This window comes from Anopheles cruzii, chromosome 2, assembly GCF_943734635.1.
Source record: "Anopheles cruzii chromosome 2, idAnoCruzAS_RS32_06, whole genome shotgun sequence".
NCBI lineage: Eukaryota > Metazoa > Arthropoda > Insecta > Diptera > Culicidae > Anopheles > Anopheles cruzii.
The window spans coordinates 25,916,372-25,936,948 of NC_069144.1; the positions used below are offsets into that span (position 1 = coordinate 25,916,372).

Consider the following 20,577-nt stretch of genomic DNA (forward strand, 5'->3'; position numbering starts at 1 on the left):
AAACGGCGGTCAATAACACTCGCCTCGCGGGCTACGGATGTGTCGGCTTACGCACACATACACACACACACAGCGAACTGCTCGCCTTAACGAATCATTCACGAAGGCGCGTTCGCGATCATCTGTTTCGGAGATGGTCGAAGCAACAGGGTGTTCCCCCTTAGCTGGTGACGTCACGATAGCGACGATGTGCGAGAGGTTCAAAGGTTGGTTCATTTCACTCACCACCGTATGTTGAATCATAAAGAATGCGAAAATGACATAAACGGACAACACGTGTCTTGTATTTTGCACCCCAATAATAATGCAAACGCGTCACTCCGGGAGGACGTCCACCGCCAATGTGGTGAGCAATCCGATCGGCGCACCCGATAACAACTGTTGGCCAGCAAACACGGCCGTTCCGTTTGTCGTACGTAGCGCCGGGTTGACTGCGGCGTGTCTCAGTCGGAAAAGCAATCGCACCTGTGGCTCTCTCGTGCACAGCGCACAGGTTCGATAATGTAATCGATCGATCGAACTCCGCGCGCGCTGTAAGGTCAGCGCAAGGGAATGTGTTGCCGGCGGTCCGGCACTACTGAATCTACGGTCCAGTGTTTATTGTACGCGCGGGGAAATCGATTTTTTCACTGGTCGTTTTTCCACTTTTCAATATCCGCTCTGTTCCGGTTTGGGCACGCCGCTACTGGTTACTGTGGCATACACTGACGGGAAAATACCTAACCCTTCCCAGTTCCCAGTTTGTCACCGTTTCTTACGTTTCTAAACTACCAGTCACACACATTAAATTGGCGAGCCAATTGTTTATCTTTCCAATGTTTATTCACACAGCCGCCCGGCCGAGCCGGTTCATCGTCGGATACAGCGGATAACGTACGGGAAACTAAAATGGCAAAGTCCGTCCGTGGGGGATCGAGCAAAATCGCGCCAAACAAATCGCCGCGATAGAACCTTACCACGCGCGCGCGCGTGTGTCCGTCCTGTTGTGTACGCGAAGGAAGCGAAAGATCCAGACTGTGGCCGACGAACCGACGGTGGCCACCGGAGCGCCGACGATGTACCAACCGAAGCCGAGTCAACACGGCGCTGCAAATATCTTGCGAGACTCTCCGTTTCAGCAGCTGGCATGTCGGAAGATGAATCATAGCGCCATTCACGGCGTTCGAATCAATGAAGCTGGACCACCACCACCACCATAACCTTGCCCCCCACCGGGGTCAGCGGATTATTAATATTTTTTTATGTCCCAAAAGGAAGTCTCGCCGACTGCCTGTGGTGGTGTGCGTGCGTTGCTCTGCACGAAACCACGTCACAACAAAACGCTTCTCGGCGCCAGCCACAAAAAAAAACACAAGCATCGGATTCGCTTCCTGTGCGAGCGAGAGAGCGCGACTTCGGCTTCGGGTTTTCTGTTCCGGGAGAGAGATTAGCACCAGACACAACCCGCGAGAGAGAGGAGAAAGAGATGGAGTGTTTCGCCGCGAGAGAAAGTAATTCTTGTGCTGAAAAAGGGTTACATTCTAGGAAAAGGAAGCCATACTTTCTGAGTTAAAACATAACAGAGTGAGAGAGAGAGGCCAAATGTCGATGCGGAAAATATGGGGGAGCAACGTGCGTGTGTGATATTGGTCCATTTGTCGTGCATCATCAATTTTAATGATGGATTATTCCATTCCAATCGATGGCTACCGTCGTCATAACGGAAAATACGTTACTACAACATTCCTTTCAGCCGATCACTAATTTTGTTGGTATCGATCTTGTTATCGAACACATTGTGGGCAAAAATTAAATTAACTGCTGACTCAGCCGTTGGCCCAAACCGGAACCGCCTACTGCGGAACATGGCCCAACGACGCAAAGATAGCCCGAGATATGTGGGTCACGAGTCTGTGACCCCGCACCGCGTCGTGTGCAAACAAATGTCGTTCTGCCACCCACCCGCCAATGCTCGTGATATCAGCCACCGCCATAACCTTCTTGCCTGCTGTTTGTTTACTCCACGCTTGGCCGCGCATTATCAAGATCGAAACGCAGGAGCACGCCCAAAACACCAATTGCCTTACAGGCATATTTTGGCAAGACAGCGAAGCGTATACGCCTTAAAATAAGATTCTATTACCATTTGATGAATACTTTACGTGTGAGGTAATTGACAAAAGGTACTCATTTCTACATTATATTGTTTGTTGTTAGGTATTCTATTTGAATATAACGTATCACGACAGGGGTTTTACTATTTGCGTACAACCTAACTTAGTAAAATAATGTGGAAGGAACTTTGGAGCTCTACGGATCGTCCTTCGTGTCGTGTCACTGGCCAGTAGGCTGAAAAGGGAAATGAAGGGTCAAAATTAATTCTCTTACACTCAATCGGGAGCGCTGTGTTACGCTTACCGCCCCGAAGGTGTGCCTTTTAACGTGGCACGAAAGATGGTCCGAACGCATAAACGCCTGCTGACAGATATGGCACACAAACTTGCGCTCGCCGGTATGCTTCCGACGGTGCCGGGACAGCTCGAACGATCGCGCAAAAACCTGTTCGCAGTTTTCCCACGGACAGCGGAACGGTAGCGCTCCCTCGTGCAGCAATTCGTGCGCCTTCAGATGACTCTGGCGGAAGTACGTCTTTTCGCAGCCTTCGTACGAACAGTGAAAGTTGCGCGGTCGATTCGAAGGATCCACAGCGCCATGGCCCGCACGGCTCGATTCCTTGTTTCTGCATCGCAAAAGTGATTGCTGTTTCGCTGGGGTTGGCTCAATCTCCGACATAAACTGTCGGCATTGTTCGTGTGGCATGTTGTGTCGACGCAGGTGCTGCTGAAGGTGATCACGCCGGTAAAACGTAAAACTGCACCACCGGCATTCGAATTTTCGCTTACAGGTGTGCGACAGCAGGTGGCGATTCAACACTTCTGCACGCGCGAATCGCATATCACACGAGGGCCAGTGGCATGCGAAGAGCAACTCTCCGGTGTGCTTCCGCAGGTGCACCTTGAGGTGGGAAGACTTTATGTACGTGTGCCGGCATCCGGGCCACTGGCAGGCGTAGTTCCGTGTTCGTAAGGAGGATACTTTCTGTTCGTTCGGTGTGCCTAAAGTGTCTAGTTGTTCGGCTCCGAGCTCGTCTTCGTTTTCCAACAGCAAGCGGTCATCCTCAACCGCCTGTTCTTCGGAACCGCACAAAAAATCATTCACGTCAATGAATTCTTCCTCTAGGGTTTCTTCATAGCACCATTCGTCCCCCTCATCGTCCTTCGTTTCGTATAACAACTCCATGTGCTCGTTTTCCAGCAGAAACTGTAGTCCGCTTCGTTCGCTTGGTAGGTTGTCCACCGGCGGGGAGTCGCATAACCGCACCGGTGGAACATTGGAGTGGAACTTTTCGTGCGCCTTTAGGTGTCCTTCGTTCAGGTACTGCTTTTTACATCCAGGTTGTGAACAAGCATAAATCTGAACCGTTCGGCCAGCCGGAGTACCGTCGACGGAGGTTTGCAACAAATACTGGAGCACCGTAACACTGGAGGAAGCAGACGACGACGACGCTGCGAGTTGGCCGGTGCTTTCCATCGCTCAATGGGTTACGATTTGCAAGTGTAAATAGACATTATTTATTGTGATAAATAATCAAAATACTACCATTTTCACCAATTCGAGTACGTAGATTTTTAGCCAATGTTTGTAAACAGTAGTGCGGACTGTAGATTTGACAGTTGACGTGCCTGCCATTTGACAGTGGCAACGATCCCTTCGGGAATGAATACCCGTACAAGAAATTTGTTTGAGACCGTTGTTTGACCGAGCTTGTCTAGACTTTCGACTTGCCGTAAATCTGTTTGTAAAACGAATCGTCGTACATCAAATTGATTTTTCAGCTCTGTTTTAGCTTATCAACTTTGGGCTTGCGTCAACCGTCTGACAGAACAAATCAGTCAACAAATCGGCACGGTTTTCGCCACATAAGAAGTACTAGGTGTGTGCGTTGAGAAACGAACTTTTTTAAGACGGACAAAAATGTTTATAAAATTTTTATGCAAATTTCTATTTAATTCGAAGTATGTGCAATCGCTAGCTATACATTTCTCCTATCTCTCTGCTTAACACTAGATATACCACACCAGTCATTTTGACTGGTCGGGCAGTTTGAATGGCAAATTTCCACTACATGTAATTTTTTTTTCCCCAAATGATGTTATGACTTTTAATAGCTCTAAGCATAGAATACATTTCACAAATAAACTTTTTTTTATATATGTTGGAAAAAAAAATTTTTTTTTTTTTTGAGATTTATACCATGACCAGTCAAAATGACTGGTCCCTTATTCCATGAACAAATTTAGGCCAAAAAGGGCAATTGTTGCTCAGAATATGATTGGGCAGTAGATTGGGCACTCCAGACCATTGATGTGTGCAATTATTTTGGAATATATACGAATTTGTACAGAGTTAGAAGCCTCTAGAGTTTTGGGGAAAAAGTGGAAAATTACGCAAGCAAAATTGAAGGCATTCTTATGTAGTTCGGCAACGTAGTAGATAACGTTCTTATGTAGAAATTGTGTCCAACAAAGTGATAAAAATTAAATGTTTTCTGTTGTATAAAAATGTATACAAATCCATTTATCGTTTACAGTTAACATTACTAAACTTGTTTTAATTTTTTTATAGACTTTTTTTAACACTTGAAGTCATAAAAAGCAATTTTTCACATGACCAGTCATTTTGACTGGTCTGGTATAAATAGGTATATTGAAAACGGTGGTATATCTAGTGTTAATCATGGAGTCCCAGACGAAAGAATTCTTCGACTTTTTAAGTAAACTAATTAGTCATTCCATTTCGACTTCCTCGTAGAAAAACGAAGGGCTGCTCAACCAATACGTGTCGCATCGATGAAAATGAATGATATTCGGAAAGAGCCAAGTCTGGTGAATAACGCGGGAGGGATAGCAACTCCTATCCAAGTGATTTGATAGTATGCTGAAACATTTTTGCTTTTTTGGGCGCCTAGTGCTTGATTCCACGGGCCACCAGGCGCCCCCATCGAAACCCACTAGAATTGCATTTTGGTCATTTTTCGATCAATGCATGGTTCAAATAGGGCATTTGTTATCAGTAGCGATCGGAATTAACGTTTGCATAAGGTTTTAGGAGCTTGTGAAACACCACACCTTTCTGTCCCATCAGAAACTCCATTTTTTGGAGTCCTTCGGCGCTTTTTTTTGTTAAGTCAAAATCGCCATTTTGAAGTTTTTAAAACCACTTAAAGCACTGCGATCTACCAAATACAAGTCCCGACAAGCATTTGGTGCGATTCCGAAGCAGTTTTCTTCAACAGAGGCAGAAAAATAATAATCCCCGCAAACCGTCATTTTCAGGCACAAAAGTTTAACCCTTTCAAAGATGGATTGCAAACCGAAATATTTTTTTCTTCGACCTGAAATCGATTACCTGATGTCAAAACAAGGTAATGATGAATGAACCGCTAAACTGGGAAGTCCCAATCGGCAGGTACAGCCATCTTTTTAAAAGTTCGTTTCTCAACGCACACACCTAGTAACTGGGGTTGATATTTTAAGGCCATACCATGGCGAGTTCCTGACGGGTATCTAATTATCCTAATCGTATTCGTCTGATGGCATTACAAGTTGGTTTGCATAATAGATTGTTCTGGAGCATAAAAGAAAAGCATGACTTATAAAGCAGCCTTTTATCAAAATTGAAACTATCAATCAAAAGACCCCCTCAGGACAGGACATCAAAGCTGGTCCATTACGTCAACGAATCCATCAGCCCACTCAATAATTACCAGATGGTACTGTGGCCATATGACCATCGACACTTACGCAGGATACGTCGGATTTATTTATATCGTGATAGCAAGATGTGTGTCGCCTCTCTTTCTCACGCTCTCCCGTGTTGCTGCTCACCAACTCTACTGTTCTATGTGATGACTAACGTAACGTGTTTTCCCGCGAGACACTGGCGGCCACCGGACGGGGCAGGAAACCCCTAACTTCCTGCCACGTAATGTGGCAGACACCGTTTTCCTCGCGGTAACAAGCGTGCTCCGGATTCGTGTGGGAGAACGGAGAGCGATTCAAGCGGACCACGTTGCATTTTCTCGGACATGAGAGAGAGGAAGAGAGTTTTCCACTTACACAACTCACTTGGTTGGCTAGGAAAATGACACACGAAAGAAAATTCGGTTCAGTTTCTCTCAGGCAGCACCGCCAACTGGGCGCTCTAGTAGTGGCCAGCTCAGCGCTACTGTTGAAAGTGGAAAAGTGAAAAGCAGCAAAAAAACGGAGGAACAGTTTTAAGTTTCCCTAGCAACACCCATTGCAGGGACATTTTGTTTGGTTTTTCCTCCCCTGTGGCCAATCGGGGTCACAGTTTTTCGTTATCATCTGCTGGCTGGCTTTCTTCTCCCAATCGAATCGTCGCCTCTGCACCGTATGGTGTTTGCGTCTCCATTTTCGCAGTGAAAAACCGTGCGCCAAGGAACGTTGTGGAGCTCTTCGGTATCGATTAGCCAGCAGCAGCCGTTCCACGGGGCCAGTCCTCCTGGTAACGCGTTTAAAAGAGAAACATTAGAACCGTGGTCCGTCCGACCGATGGTGGGCAGACAAAGCATAGTTGTAAAGTAAAGGCAAGCCCAGCAAAACGTTTCTGCACACGTTGCCCAGTTAAGGAAATGGTGTCAGCTAAGATGGTCGAGCCGTTGATAGTGATTCTGGTTTATTTAAATTGTGATTTAATATTTTACGTTAAAAATATCAATAAACATTAAAGTGTTTGGGGGTCGCCCGTTTCGAAAGCCTCTCTCTTTCTTGCCCGAACCTATTTTGTGTTTTCTGTGTGGAGTCGATTAACTTGAACCATAAACTGTCAGTGCGGACGATCGGCACTCAGACTCGGCCAACCAACGATCAAATTTCCTTACCCCGACCCAAGATACCATAGATACAAGGTAAGTCGAAAACTACTAAATCCCAATTTAGATACCCGCTCAAGGACGATCGATCCAATCGGTATCGGTATGGTCCATTTTCCGCTCGTTGGCTCAAACCCCAGCTGGACCCAGAAGTCATTCACCTTCTACAGCGGTGCCGCGGAAAGTGGCGATGCTTTCGTCGTATTTATCGATCGGAATGCAGTCGTCGTACGTCACCGGGCGGTCCGATGTCGGGCCGGATGTGTCTCCTTGCTAACGACACAGCCATGCTTACGTTTTGTGTCCCTGGGATTGCGGTTCCTTGCCAACACACAGTGCACGGCATTTACGTCGACTGGGGAACAAGTCGCAATTGTTGGTCATGTATTTTTAAACCGAAAATTGTAGAGTACAGCTGAAATGGCTGGCGGAAAAGGGAATTATGCAAACGAACGGAGCCGTACATAAAAAGAATCGGGCCAAGGATAGGTGATTATGGACCTGGGAATAGAATTGTTTAATCGATGGGGAATTGTTTGAACAACCTTGACTAGTACTGTAAACTATTTAAAGCGCGTTCAACAGCGAGTTCAACATTGACAGCGAGTATTGAATCATTTGAGATTTATTGTGTTGCCTTCTAGGTTTAGACAGTTAATGAGTTACATTACCGAACCCTTTACCTAATATCTGTCATGGTTGATTGTGTTCCGTCATTGACCGCTGCTCGGCTATTGTACCGTCGAGAGCCACGTTTGGTTCCAATTGTTCGTACCGGTCGGATCGAAACCCTTCACCAGCGGGAATCGCCGTTTTGACCAGCCCTCAATCGAGGCTAGGGCGCGATTGTGGTCCACATGAAACGTAGCCAGCGCTGGCATACTCCAGCCGGAGGAGTCCAGCGTCGTCAGGCGATTATTCGATAGGTCGAGCTCCTGGAGCGAATCGAACGAAACGCCCCCGTCCGTGGTGAAGCTTTCCAATCGATTGTGACCCAATAACAAGCGCCGTAAAGTGGTGGCCCTTGCGAGGCGATCGAGCCTAAAGTGTTGCAGCAGGTTGTGTTTTATGTCGAGCTTCCGAAGCACCGTCAACCGCTCGACGCCCGGTGGCAGCTCGCGGAGGCGATTCCGGGGCACCGAAAGCTCCCCCAAACGGCAATCATTCTCACCGCCAACGAATGGACCAATCTGGAGCGTCTCGAGTCCAACGTTGTCCAGCGCCAGGCGGACGATGTTGTTCGGCAGTAGGCTGAACTCGGTGCGAAGGTTCTGGTTGTCCGAGTTACTGTTTACCATGAATAGCACGGTGTTTGTTTGGTTAAACCGTAACATACGCTGAATGTCGGCTTGGGTCGCATTGGCTGATTCGTGGAACTTTTGGACATTGGCCGCCGCTGGTCTGTACCCTTCGGCCCAACATTGCCACGACTGATCGCTTTCCTGCAGGCGGTTGCATTCGTAGTGGAACAGTTGGGACGCCCCCTTGGGCGTTCCTCGGACGCCAGCCCCTAAGGTGCCAACGGCACCACCGATCAGGAGGCTGCTGATAAGACGAACACATAAACGGATCACGGACATCTGAGTGTGACACTGCGGGATTGGGGAAAAATACTCACAGCCAAAGTGTCAAGACTGTCATCGCCGGTACGGATGCGGTTTGTTCAAGCGATTAGCGACCACTACTCGCCAATGCCAGCCCGTGGCACTTATCAAGTGCTTGCCTAGTTCTGGCAATTGCGGCCCCTCACAGGAGAAGCCAGTGCGGTCCATTCGGTAAGTGTTTGGAAAACAGGAAAAAAAGCAATCCAACCAATCTGGGCGATTATCAACCCAACGCGGTTATGGAGGGAAGAGAACATCCACAGATGTTTCGTAATCCGGATGTGTAGTTGTGTTTGTCTACATGACCAACATCCAGACGTGCTAACAAGCGATCACGCGTATTGGAGCAGATGACTCATGATATTGGAACCCTACTTATAATGTTGTGTTGCGCAATTTGGCACACACATGGTGGGCGATGTTTAATTATGACGTTCCCCTCAGATCGTCGGAGAAGTCCTACGCCAATTGATTACCTCAAATCGACAATTTCGCCCAATAGTTTGCTGGGTTGTCAAGCCAAGTTGACAATACGGTTATCGGTCCTGCGTATAACAAAAAGTCGTAAACAAGTCTTGATTATCATGAAATTTGTTTATCACCTGTCGGCGGGTGCGTGCTATGCCGCGACAACGTTGGTGATGTGTTTTGATGAGGCGATTATGGGACCGAACGCCATCATTATCACCTCGTCCCGTTAGCGGTGACGTCCGCAAAGTGACGCGCGACAGGTTTGCGAGCCTCTTTATTTGCAGCGAATGGAAAGTTTTGCTATTTACAGGGTGGGCAGAAAATTCCGGATTCGTCCAGATACCGCTCACCCGGGGCAAAGGCCGACGGAGCATGACCGGCGCTGCTTTTGCCAAATTCGATTTCCTGTACACACATCGGAGCCGTAGACACGCGAGCGAAACCTCCGTTGTAGCACAACATTTTAATCCTTTTCGTGCCGGAGTTTCGTTTGTAAATAACTATATACGGTTAGTGCTGGGTTTATCGAGCTAGGTACAAGCAACACCCCACCACCGACCAAACTTCCGCCTCTCTCTCCCTCTGTGTGCTGCAATTTCCGCCATGTAAATAAACAACTGCCACGAGCAGTTGAACCGTCCAGAACCCTGCACCACCCGAAAAACAACCCATCCTTTTCCAACACAGAGATGGCCGACGACGAACGACAGCAGGGTAAACCATAGAAGTTCATAAGCAGCGACAGCCGACGCCTCAAAGAACCAACGACGGGGTTTCCCAACACAGAAACGACCGGCGCGACAAATGCAGCAACAACAGCACCGAAAAACCCACCATAAACGGCTGGGTAAACCATAGACGCAGGATGCAGCACAGGAAAATGAAGCGCTACCCAACAGTTACCTGGGATCGCAACACGGAAAGACGACGGCACTTTGGTCCTTTTTGGACGCACCACCAAACGAGGGGTTTTTCCAATGCAGCAAACGATCGGCTACTGCAGGGGTAAACTAGCGACACAAGATGCAGCATTGAGAACGGGCAAGACGATCACGGGTAGCGACGACACCGACGGAACGCGGAGGACGAATGTATATAAAGAAATAGATTTTAATAAACAGCTCTCGCTCAATTGAGGCTCAGTCAGTGATCAGTGAAGAAAGGATTCAGTCGCTCATTCAGGATTCACACGCAGTCAATACGCAGTCGATTCTCATTTCACTCATTCGCTCATTCGGACGCATTGAATTCAGTTTTCAGTCGGAAAGAAAGATCAGTTCAGTTCGAACCTTCGATCAGAGTGCAAACCAGTGCCGGTGTAAAATGTTCAGCCTTTTTTAGGTGAGGTCTTTACATTTCTGGTGACAGCGGTGTTTAAATGTTCAACGACAACGTGTGAAGTCGTTACATTTTACAGTAACTAGAGACCGCCGTTCTGAGCGCGCCACAACCGAGGGCGATTTTGCATCATTTTATGCCATCGAAAGGCACACGCGGAAAGAACGGCGCCAGTTTGACCTTCACGGCCGCTTATGCTGACTGCAACACGTGATTTATGGAACTTGTTTGAAGTGGGGTTTGCTTGCCATGCGGACAAACGGCTTCCATAATTTATGCACCGAAATTGTTTACGTGGCGCACTTCGTGTCTGAGATGCTCTGTCGCGACCGAGCCCCTGCTTATGGAGAAAGGCCCCGACACACACACACCTATTCGGCCACTTCCTGGGCCAACAATCTTATCAATCACGGCGCTGTTTGACCGACTTAGCGCGCGCCTGAATTGTCTTTTGCAGTCCCGGTGCGATGGGGTTCATTCGAGTGGAAATTTCCATCAACCCGCTCGATTGGACACACGTTTTTTGTCTCCTTGCGTCCGGGCTCTAATCGCGCGGATTTGATCGATTCAATCCACGTGATTCACGTGCTCGCGGCTTCGGTCCCCGGGCATGCTGAATTTATTTTCATCGAATCCGCTCCCTTTTGCGGCACGCTGTAACGCGGGCCCCCACATCTGATGCCCCCCACGTGACGATGGTTGTTGACGACCGTTTCGCAGAAATGGTCAACAATAACCCGGCGAAAGGTCGTCGAAGCAAAACATCAGGGGACAAAGAGAACGCTGTTTTTTTTTGGTTAATGTTTGCAGTTTGCTTTTGGCAGAAGAGACGAGATCTTGTCGTGAGGTTTTTTGCGGCGGAATTGGCCCAACACTGGCCCTCGTTTTGACAATAATCTTGGCCTCGCGACAACAATGTGTGTGGCGTTATTGCGCCGTGCAAAATGTCTTCACTCGCCACCGGGGACTATTGTTTGACCATCCTTTAATGACCTTCACCGTAAGCACGGGAATGCAGTTAACCGGTGCACAGCACGGCAATTAGTCACCCTAGCAAGCATTTGAAAGTATGACACGTGCCTGTTGGTTGGGAATAATTCATATATGTTACGATCGTGTGATCGGTGGGGGAGGATCGCGGTGAATGTCAAGCTGTAGGCTCACGCCCCAGATCTAACGGCAACTGTTGTTCTTTTGTCCATCTCACTCCGCTTTGTTTTCACTCAATTTACGATCTCTCTCTGTTTCTTTTCCCCCTTTAAAGGACGTCATCGGGCAGCATCTCGTACGATCGATCGTCGAGTCAGTGTGAGTGCGGCGCAAGTACACCACTACAGCGCAGCGGCGCGCGTTGAACCCCCGGAATCGGGTCCGCAAGCCTTATAAAATCCCGCGCACCGTGTACGGCGAAAACAAAGCAGTCGCGAGCGAGCGATTGAGTTGATCGGTTACCCTTTCGGTGAGCCAAGCGAGCCAAGAAGGCGCCACCCCCAGCGAATAGTGCCAAGTACGACGCGATCGTCCATTTTTGTTTTGTGTTGTGAGCCGCTCAAAGAAACCCTTTGAGCACACCCATTTGCACCGATGAACGCGTTACGTTGGACTAGAAAGTGAGGTGTCAACTGTGGCGGGCTGAAAGAGCCGATTTGTGTTTTTCGTCGTTGGTTGTGTGTCGTTTTATACATGTCTTATCACTTCTATAACCGTGTGACGCTGTCGAAGAAAAGAAAACCCAAAGCTTAGACGCGGGTAAAGGCTACACACTTTAAAAGGGAAGTGCGCGTAGTAAGGCGAGCTCCTTTTCCAGCCTTTCTGAACTATTGAACGTCAGTTTCCTGTGTCTGTGGTGAATTTCTACCTGTGTAAAGACAAACTGAAAAAAACGGTCCAAAACTCGCCAGAAACTTTTTAGAGAAAAAAGATACTGCTGCGCGAACGGCGAAGTGAGTTAATCTGCGAACCCAGCGAAACCCACAACCTGCCCACTGGAAGAGTCTTCGGCGACAAGCATTTCTTTCGTCCAGGAAGGTGGCCGAAAGGAAAATTTTTCTCACTGGGGCTTAGGCCGTTGTATGGGTAAGTGTCCTTAACCGATCAAATATTTCATTCTCCTCCGTAGGTACACGATTTGGTAGCGCTTTGAAATTGCAAATGGCACACGCGCAGGTGCCAAAACTAAATTGGCCCAAATGGGGAATTTTTAGACGTTCGGACAAACGGACATTTTCGGAAATCTCCTTTGTCGTGGCATTTGTAGACTGTGCTACGGGTAATTGAATTAGGTTGTCCACCCCACCGGACTGGGTAATTGAATTAATCGCGATATGACCGAAATGACCGAACCACCGTCCGTTCTCTTATGACCTTCGACCAACGAAGATTGTGGCAATTGAACTCGAACGAAGTGACACGATAAGACGATCATGTGACGACCACCCACTCTGACGGTGGTTGGAGAAAAAAAGTGCGTGCCACGTTGTGTTTGACGTGTTCGCCGTGCGGGGTGTTGGAACAGTTGTTGCTAATGACTATCTCCGGGTTTTTTTTTGTTCGTCCGTCCACACGCCGTGTGATGTCACAACGCTACACAAACAACGAACAGTGTGAACACGCGATAACTACACATGATTGTTTCATGGAACGCGGCTGATGATGATTCACGTCCGCGGAATCGTTAGCAACACTACCACGGCACCACTACTACCGACAGCAGCGCCACTTTCTGTTGGTTGGACTTTGTACTTCGCAGAAACAGGCCAACATTTACCTCTCTATGGACATGGTAAAGTTTTTTCCCCACTCTTTCACGCCATCGCCATCGTGGTATCGCTCTGTCTTCGTTCCTAGCGCACGCTGTGTGTGTGTGCAATTGACTGCGAGATGCCAGAATAAGTTATATTAAGATCAGCGTTTATGCTGAGTGTGCGTCCGACAGTTGCAAGAATTTCCCCCTTTTTTCCTAACACACGCCACGTTATGGACGCTCTATTATTTGCGTTCGAGGCGTGCGTGCCGTTTTATGGCGCACCAAGTAACAAACACAAAGGAACAGCTGCGCGGAGCTACACGTGACATTCAGCGCGTATCGCGGGTACCACCCGTTATGCGCCAGATGGGGTTGGTGGTTCCATCGTCTGTGGCCGTCTTCACATAATGGAAACGGCATTGGAAAGTGATCACATTCGTTTGATTGTTCAAGCATGGCAACATCGGAATCGGAGAACGGGTTGCGTTTTCGGTGTAACAGCTGGCCGCGAACAGTTTTGTTTTGAATGCGAGAGCGAGCAAGGTGTGCCGCGTGCGCGCGAGTGAGAGAGAAAGGTACAATCCCGTCAGGAGTAAGATGTAAACAAAGCAAACGTCACGCCACGTAGCGCGAGAGAGCCGAAATGGGAAATTCCGCGAGAGTTCACGAGAGAAACTCGGTTCGTGAGAAAATTAAAGCTCTCACTGGGGCAACTTTGAGCTTTTTTCGGTTTAATTTTAAAATACAAAGATTTGTGTGAAATTATTTCTATTTTTCTTTCTCTCGTCCGCAGAGCGTGAAAAACCAACGTTTATAAAAGGGGACGAACCGGGCCTGGCTGGCAACAAGCAGGGCCGGAGCGATCTTAACGGTGCAACCACCATTTCAATTGCAAGCGTCGAACGACAGGATGGCGCCTACGTACCAACCGTTGGCCGCTGGGGCAACGAGTGGCCAAGCTGACTCGTACCCGTGCGCCATGAACTTTTGCCCGTGGTACGGGATGACCACGGGCTCGGTCGATCTGCCCGACGATTGACCGAACCGGATAGTCACAGGTACAATGTGACGACGACCCAGGACGTACCCGTGCCCCCCGAGGGCACGGGAGTGGACGACGGATCCACTGCCCTCGCCACCGCCGCCGCTGGTGCGAAAGGTGCGGACGAGACCGAAGTGGCCGCCGCCTCCGTCGCCGTTACCGGTGGCCGCCGAAATGGCCGCTGGGTTGGGGAAGATGGCGACAGCTACAACATGGCCACGTTCGATCAAACGAACGGCCCGTGGCCGATCGAGCAGCCTCTGCCGTTGCCCAAGTGGTCGGCCAGCACCGTGTCGGCTTACGTGGCGGACAAGCTGTGGCAATACGAGGATCTAATCGGTCTGATTGAAACGAAGCTCCAGCGAATGCTCGAGGAAACGCACTACAACACGGCCAACAACTTCGTGGACTTCTACCGCACCTACAAGGCGGCCCGCAACGTGCGAGGTGCCGATCTGAGACAACATTTCCAGCACTATACCATCCCGATCAACCGGCGCCATCACATGTGTGTCAGCTTGGGCATGGAAATTATCTCCAGGTACGGCGGAACCCTGCGTTTGCGTGTGGCCTCCAACGGATCATTAACCGTGTTGGATTTCTTTACAGAATTGCGGAACACTATCCGGACATTGCGCGGCAGATGTACCTGGTGTCGTGCGAAGAAGCACTGGACGAGTCGGACTCGTACATCCAGCACTGCGAGGAGAATGGTATCGAGTTTGCCGGATCCACCCTGGAGAAAGAGCACGCCCTCGTGGCGATGAAGATCGTCGTCGGAGGGCGCAAGGGTGTGCTGATCCTCGATCCCGGCTACCATGTGGCCCGTGCCGTCACCGTGATGAAGGATCAGAAGTATCCACACACCGGGTGGTTCACGCAATCCGACGAACCGCATTGCAAGCGTGAATATATCTACTCGATGCACGATCACAACGACGATTACGTCACGTGGACGGAACGGATGACTCGCGGCGGCAAGCAGCAGTACGAACTGTCGATGGTGTACATCGCCCGCCCGTACCGCACGGCGATCGACGTCACCGTACGCCGCAACCTGGTGTACAACTTCCGGTCGCTGTTGTCGCGCGATGCCAAGGGACGCGTCTGCGCTGGACTTTACTTTCCCGTCGTGCCGAATCCGCTCGACGCACAGGTCACCCTCTTCTACGACGGTCCGCTCGAGAACCAGGTGAAGCAGAAGTTCAAGTTTGCCGTCTTCAAAGATGCGGAAAAGGTAGGCACGCGGTTGCGTGTGACCCCCTTAGGAGATTTGGGCGCTAACCTTCTCCATTACCATTTGCAGATCCCCGATCCGGTGTGGGTGCACTTGGAGAACCTGGCCCCGCAGCTGCGGATGGAGCTCAACGAGTTGATCGATCTGATGGGCGGTCTTTGCGAATCGATCCACGACTCCGACTTCGTGGCGCAAGTGCTGGAGATCAACAGCGACATTAACGAACTGTCGGCAGATAATTAGAAGGAGTTACTCTCTCTCTCTCTCTTGCATCTTTTACACGAACTATTTTGTGCACAATATTCACAATTCTATAAAAACAAGCACGTATATTATTGGTCACTTAACTAGTAGAAACGCAGGCACGACGACGACGACGGATTGGGTCGAGTTTGTTTCTTAAATTTCACTCGTTTCATAACTATTAAGAAGTGTGTTTGTGTGCAGTTAAACAACTTGTCTTGATTATAAGCGACACCTTCCGGATCGCAAAGCATTTCAGTTTCCGCGAGCTAGTCGCAAGGGAGCATTTCGCACTAAATTAAACACATTATATTAACGTCTTTTACAAGAGACCGGCACAGAAGAGAAGAGTTCCAGATAATTAATCGGCTTTGTCGTTTCGTTTGAGATTCGCCATCGGGCGATGGCGAACCGTTAAAGTTAGCCTCGTTAACATCATTCCGCCGTACCCGACTGGGAGATGTGTCGCTAGCACACACACACAGCGCACGGTCATATTGTAGTAGGGTTTCAATCTTAATCGGACTATTTAATCATTTTTTTCAATTCAATGTATCTACTCAACAACAGCTTGAAAAATAAAGCAATGGAAAATGTATGAATTCGATATTTCTTTAATTTCATTGACAGCTCTGCTGGCAAAGGATTTCGATTACTTAGCCCCACGGTTTCTTGGGGTGGGTTCCCCATTTGGTCATCACAAATGGTTAAAGACGAACAAGAGGTTGTTGTTTTGTATATAATTATATTATTTCTCATTCCGTACGAATAATAAAGATTGCCTTACGTAGATCTAGAGAATTGCATATTTAAATTAGTGGCTAACCAAGCGGCGCTCCTCCAGCACGGCCGGTATCGGTAGAACATAAGACACAGTCATATTCTCCGATCCGGCGTCTGCAAAGGAAGTTTTTCGGAAGATCGAGCGATCGCCACAGTTCGCTCATTCATCTAGCCACCACTCCGATAGGAAAGCTCCTCAACTTTCACTCGCACTATCAGTCCGTGGAGCACACAGTGCGAAGTGAGACAGAAGGTATGGGAATTAAAAAAAAACAAAACAGAATGCACTTTTCAACTCAAACGATGAAGATTGAAGAACGGATAATATAACGAAAAGCGGATGGAAATCCCCGGTGCCACCCGAGGGGGGGACGTGAGCAGTCTTTTACGAGCGCGTGTATTTGCCCCAGATGTGCAGCATGAACACGGAGGCAATGAACAGCAGCGACATCACGAGCACCGGCACGGGGCCACTACGGCGAAGAAAAGAGATTTGTTAGCCCCTTCGGAACCGGGAGCTGGGGCGGCTCGGGAACACTTACACCTTGATGCCAGGGGAATCGTCAGTGTAGAAGCGCCACATGCCACCGGATCCGGTGCCTGTCGTGCGATTCCGGGCAGCGGTGGTGGTCGTGGTCGTTTTACGTTGCTTCAGGTTGCTGGCACCGCCGGCGGCCGCACGCGGTGCGGTCGGTTTCGACGGTGATCGGCTACCGCTGCCGACAGACGTAGCACTCGCTGGAGTAGGCTGCCGGGAAAGGGACACAGATTAGCACCCGCATGCGACACATCCGACACACAAACTTACCATTTTGCTCTATTAATTGATTACCGCGTCCGAACAGGGAACCGTGGCGTGGAATGCGAGTGAAAACAACTTATAATCCTGTACGGTCACGAGCAGACAAATCGTGGCCAAAATAGACGGACTACACGCACTGGAGGAACGTTTATTTGTGAACGAGGAGTTAGTTCCACCGTGCAAAAGCTATTGCTTCGTTGTCATTCCGCGGTGACGAAAAAAAAAATCCAAAATCCACGTCGAACGGCAAACGTCAAAATCGTGCCACCACGCCAAAAGTTCATCTAGATCTTAGCTTAGTTCACGGTTCGGCAGATAGGCGGCGCTTTCATCAATTTTCTCACGCATAGAGGGCGTTCATGCGAATTTGTTTTTGTTTATGTTTTTCTGTTTAAATATGACTTTTTCTGCTCTTTCAACGCGACTGTTGCAAAGTAGTGCTCGATAAAAGAGACTGCTGTTCCGAAACCCAAGGATCAAAACTCAAGATACGAACTCAAGGGTTATAATTTGAATTGGTTTTGTATCAACGAATAAAAAAACAACGATCGGTTCAAAAGGATAACTCCTTGAAATGTGTCCCCAAAGTTAAATTCAAATTATTTGGTTCACTGAATCTGAATCTTGTACTGACGGTACAAAGTTACTGAAAAGGCGCTTTTCTTGTACTTTCGCTTACAACAAAGGCCACCATTGTATAAATAATAGTGATTTTTGTCTGCAACCGCACACGGTATGTAAAAGCGCCATTCATTTATTCAGTTTTCGGCTCACTGATTGTGGACATTTATTTTCGTGCAAACAATGAACCATCCTGACAAACACTTCACACACGCACAACGCCGGATAAATGGTGCGACGGTGCCAATTTCCCGGGTCAGCCCTTGATCTCTGCGTGGCTGGTCACGTGGGTGGAATGTATTTTCGATGGAGATTGAAAAATAATAACCACCGACACACACCACGACCCGACCATTCTGAGGCTCGGTTCGCTCTCCTACGGACCATTCTGACCCAACCCATCCGATTGTCGGCATATTCCCGGAAAAGCGTTCCGGAACATTCGGCGGAAGTCGACAAAACGTGCCCACAACCCGCACGCGAGCTACATTTTTATGACTTTTTCATTAGCGTAATCATCGCTCGGTGGTTTATGCGCTCATCGGCAAAGCCTTGGGGCCATGTCCGGTAAGAGATCTCCGGCGTCAGGCTATCTTGTCGCCACCCATTCTCCGGTTCCGTTTCAATTTCGCCGACCGATGAAGACGTTCGTTGGTTATAATGGGAAATAAATCTGTTCATTAAAAATTGGCAATTATTCTTTGCTTCCTGAACTTTCCCCTGGGGGCAACCGAAACTTTACTCTCCGTTGGCTGGCTGGCTGGTTGACCCCGAGAAACCGACTCATCGGCATCGGTAACGATGAGTTATACTCCGTTCCGTATTGAACACCGAAGCGCCACGTTCATCATGTTCGAGGGCTTTGCCATTATTGCCTTAATCAACGTAATGGAGAGTTGAAGAAATGGGCAACGTTTCCGGGTTGACTGCAGTCGACCCGATGGGCTGGGGGACGGAAAAATTGATCGCACAGAACCACTCGAGACTTGTTGTACCACAAAGTAACTGGACCGAAAGATGTGCAACCCCGGCTGGTTTCGATTACTCTGCCTCGCAGGAGGGCCTCTGTTCAAAGTATTTTGAACTGCCTCAACTCTGTTCAAAGTATTTTGGAACCCGTGGTTTTTTTTAAATTATTTTGTTTTCGTTATGGTTTTTTCCCGAATAGGAGTAGTGTTGGAATATGTAATTGAAGATAACAAACTATTCAGCAACAATCGTATGAATTAATAATACCTAACAGATGGCTGCTTCATTGCCCACAACCCACAAAATCATGCTTTCCATCTTGATGATGATGGTTCAACGCAACCATTGCTCCGGGAGGCCGGGCTAGCATATTGCGCGAGATTATTGATTAATTTTTCGATTTATCAAACATTCCATCGCGAAGATTGCACGGCAACCGGAAGCGCGAGGCCACCTGGGGACCGCGGCGCGGGCCGGGAGCAAGGTCCTGGCAGTGATAAATTTGTTCCCATCATCCGATACGCTCAGGATTCGCTCATCTAGCCCCGTGCCGGGGCGGTTGGTACCAATTTTTGCAATGCAGCGAATGGAATGGCTTAATCATTTCTGTCTCATTAGTACACGGGGCCACGGGGCGTTCGGCAGACATCCCTGATAATCCTTCATTATCACCGTTTTGGCAATCGAATAAATTTGCCATTGTACCTGAGACTGGGTACCGGGGTGACAGCGCAGGCAGATAGGAGCCCGGTTTCTCACCCCCCCCTTGGGACCTGAAAGGAGTCAAAGTGGGACCGTTTCACGGAAAGCACGCACTCCCGAGTCCCGAACTACCGAACGCCGCCCAACCAATCAGCTCGCGGCAGCAGTTGGTTGTCAGCTTGAGCGACACCCGGGCTGAGGCTGACTGCTGCGCGTCAAAGGACGTCTCGAAGTTCACACCACCGATCCAGCTTACTCAGCAGATTCCGTACCTGATTTTGCTTACCGACGGCACTGCGGGCCCCGGAAGACTGTGACGATTTCTCCTTAACTCGAGATTCTTTGTCGGCAAAAGTCTTCCATCCGGGAAAGGCAGTCATAACTTCCGGGAAAGCGGGCACCGAATTCCCGAAAGTCATCCAGCACCGACGAAAGAAAGGACAGTTCCGAACAACCGCGGGAACAGCAACGTCACGTCGTGGTTCTGCGTCAAAAACGACTCGTCACGGGCATCATTTTGCTCGTCTCGAGTGTGTTTTTTCGCGATGAGGGCCCTCCGCGGCACAAAAACTGCTGTCATTTGATGAGGATTTTTGTTTTAATTTGATGCCCCACGGAGAACCGGGGCCGAGCTTCTTGGGGGCCTTCGATTGCCGTGCTCGTCGTTGTTAACGAGTGTTCTGTGTGACGTGCGACAGCCTTTTTTGTGGGAACGGGAATCGCTTAAAGTCACTCGACCTACTATTTGGTTCTTCGGGAAACATGCTTTAATTACATTTTACGAGAGCACAAAACTGCGCGCCTTGAAAGTGACCCCCTTGTGGAAACTAATCAGCGCATCTTGCGCTCAGTGTCAGCTACGACCTGTCCAGAATTATCAAACGCCGGGAACCGAGAGGAGATTAAAAGAAAACCTCACCGCACCCGGCCACCAACGAACGTGTGCGTCTATGGAACTGCTCCCGTCTGCAGTCGGTACGTTATCAAACATTCAAAAGCAGCCAAAAGGGAGCTTTTCCGGGGCCTTATGTCTGTCTGTCAAAAAGGCCCCCTGCCGTGTCACACACACCGGGACCGCTTCGCTT

General features: G+C 48.9%; 4 protein-coding genes across 4 annotated transcripts; 1 reads left to right on the plus strand and 3 right to left on the minus strand.

Moving 5' to 3' along the window:
• Positions 1-2,313: 2,313 nt before the first annotated feature.
• On the minus strand, positions 2,314-7,223 carry LOC128278748 (zinc finger protein 304-like). The gene is made up of 3 exons (XM_053017477.1): positions 7,167-7,223; positions 2,398-3,417; positions 2,314-2,328 (listed from the first exon to the last, which is right to left on the minus strand). Exons 1-3 carry the CDS (start codon positions 7,221-7,223, stop codon positions 2,314-2,316), a joined length of 1,092 nt encoding a protein of 363 aa, XP_052873437.1.
• Positions 7,224-7,568: 345 nt separating this feature from the next.
• On the minus strand, positions 7,569-8,514 carry LOC128278750 (biglycan-like). Its single transcript, XM_053017478.1, has one exon. It carries the CDS (start codon positions 8,512-8,514, stop codon positions 7,666-7,668), a length of 849 nt encoding a protein of 282 aa, XP_052873438.1. The 3' UTR covers positions 7,569-7,665.
• Positions 8,515-14,073: 5,559 nt separating this feature from the next.
• On the plus strand, positions 14,074-16,023 carry LOC128269169 (uncharacterized). The gene is made up of 3 exons (XM_053006552.1): positions 14,074-14,676; positions 14,745-15,372; positions 15,442-16,023. The coding sequence occupies exons 1-3, from the start codon at positions 14,348-14,350 to the stop codon at positions 15,613-15,615; spliced, it is 1,131 nt and encodes a 376-aa protein (XP_052862512.1). The 5' UTR covers positions 14,074-14,347; the 3' UTR covers positions 15,616-16,023.
• Positions 16,024-16,596: 573 nt separating this feature from the next.
• LOC128269170 (protein transport protein Sec61 subunit beta) lies at positions 16,597-17,396 on the minus strand. The gene is made up of 3 exons (XM_053006553.1): positions 17,207-17,396; positions 16,941-17,146; positions 16,597-16,871 (listed from the first exon to the last, which is right to left on the minus strand). Exons 1-3 carry the CDS (start codon positions 17,207-17,209, stop codon positions 16,784-16,786), a joined length of 297 nt encoding a protein of 98 aa, XP_052862513.1. The 5' UTR covers positions 17,210-17,396; the 3' UTR covers positions 16,597-16,783.
• Between the last annotated feature and the right edge of the window lie 3,181 nt (positions 17,397-20,577).

What these genes read in the sequence shown, in the direction of transcription:
- LOC128278748 (XM_053017477.1), bottom strand. Translation starts at nt 7,223, where the DNA reads ATGGCTGTGTCGTTAGCAAGGAGACACATCCGGCCCGACATCGGACCG. An exon ending in ACATCGGACCGCCCGGTGAC is followed by an intron (nt 3,418 to 7,166) that starts GTACGACGACTG and finishes TGTAAAAAGCAG; the next exon opens with TACCTGAACGAAGGACACCT.
- LOC128269170 (XM_053006553.1), bottom strand. An exon ending in GATTCCCCTGGCATCAAGGT is followed by an intron (nt 16,872 to 16,940) that starts GTAAGTGTTCCC and finishes TCTTCGCCGTAG; the next exon opens with TGGCCCCGTGCCGGTGCTCG.
- LOC128269169 (XM_053006552.1), top strand. Translation starts at nt 14,348, where the DNA reads ATGGCCACGTTCGATCAAACGAACGGCCCGTGGCCGATCGAGCAGCCT. An exon ending in GGCATGGAAATTATCTCCAG is followed by an intron (nt 14,677 to 14,744) that starts GTACGGCGGAAC and finishes ATTTCTTTACAG; the next exon opens with AATTGCGGAACACTATCCGG. An exon ending in TCTTCAAAGATGCGGAAAAG is followed by an intron (nt 15,373 to 15,441) that starts GTAGGCACGCGG and finishes TACCATTTGCAG; the next exon opens with ATCCCCGATCCGGTGTGGGT.
- LOC128278750 (XM_053017478.1), bottom strand. Translation starts at nt 8,514, where the DNA reads ATGTCCGTGATCCGTTTATGTGTTCGTCTTATCAGCAGCCTCCTGATC.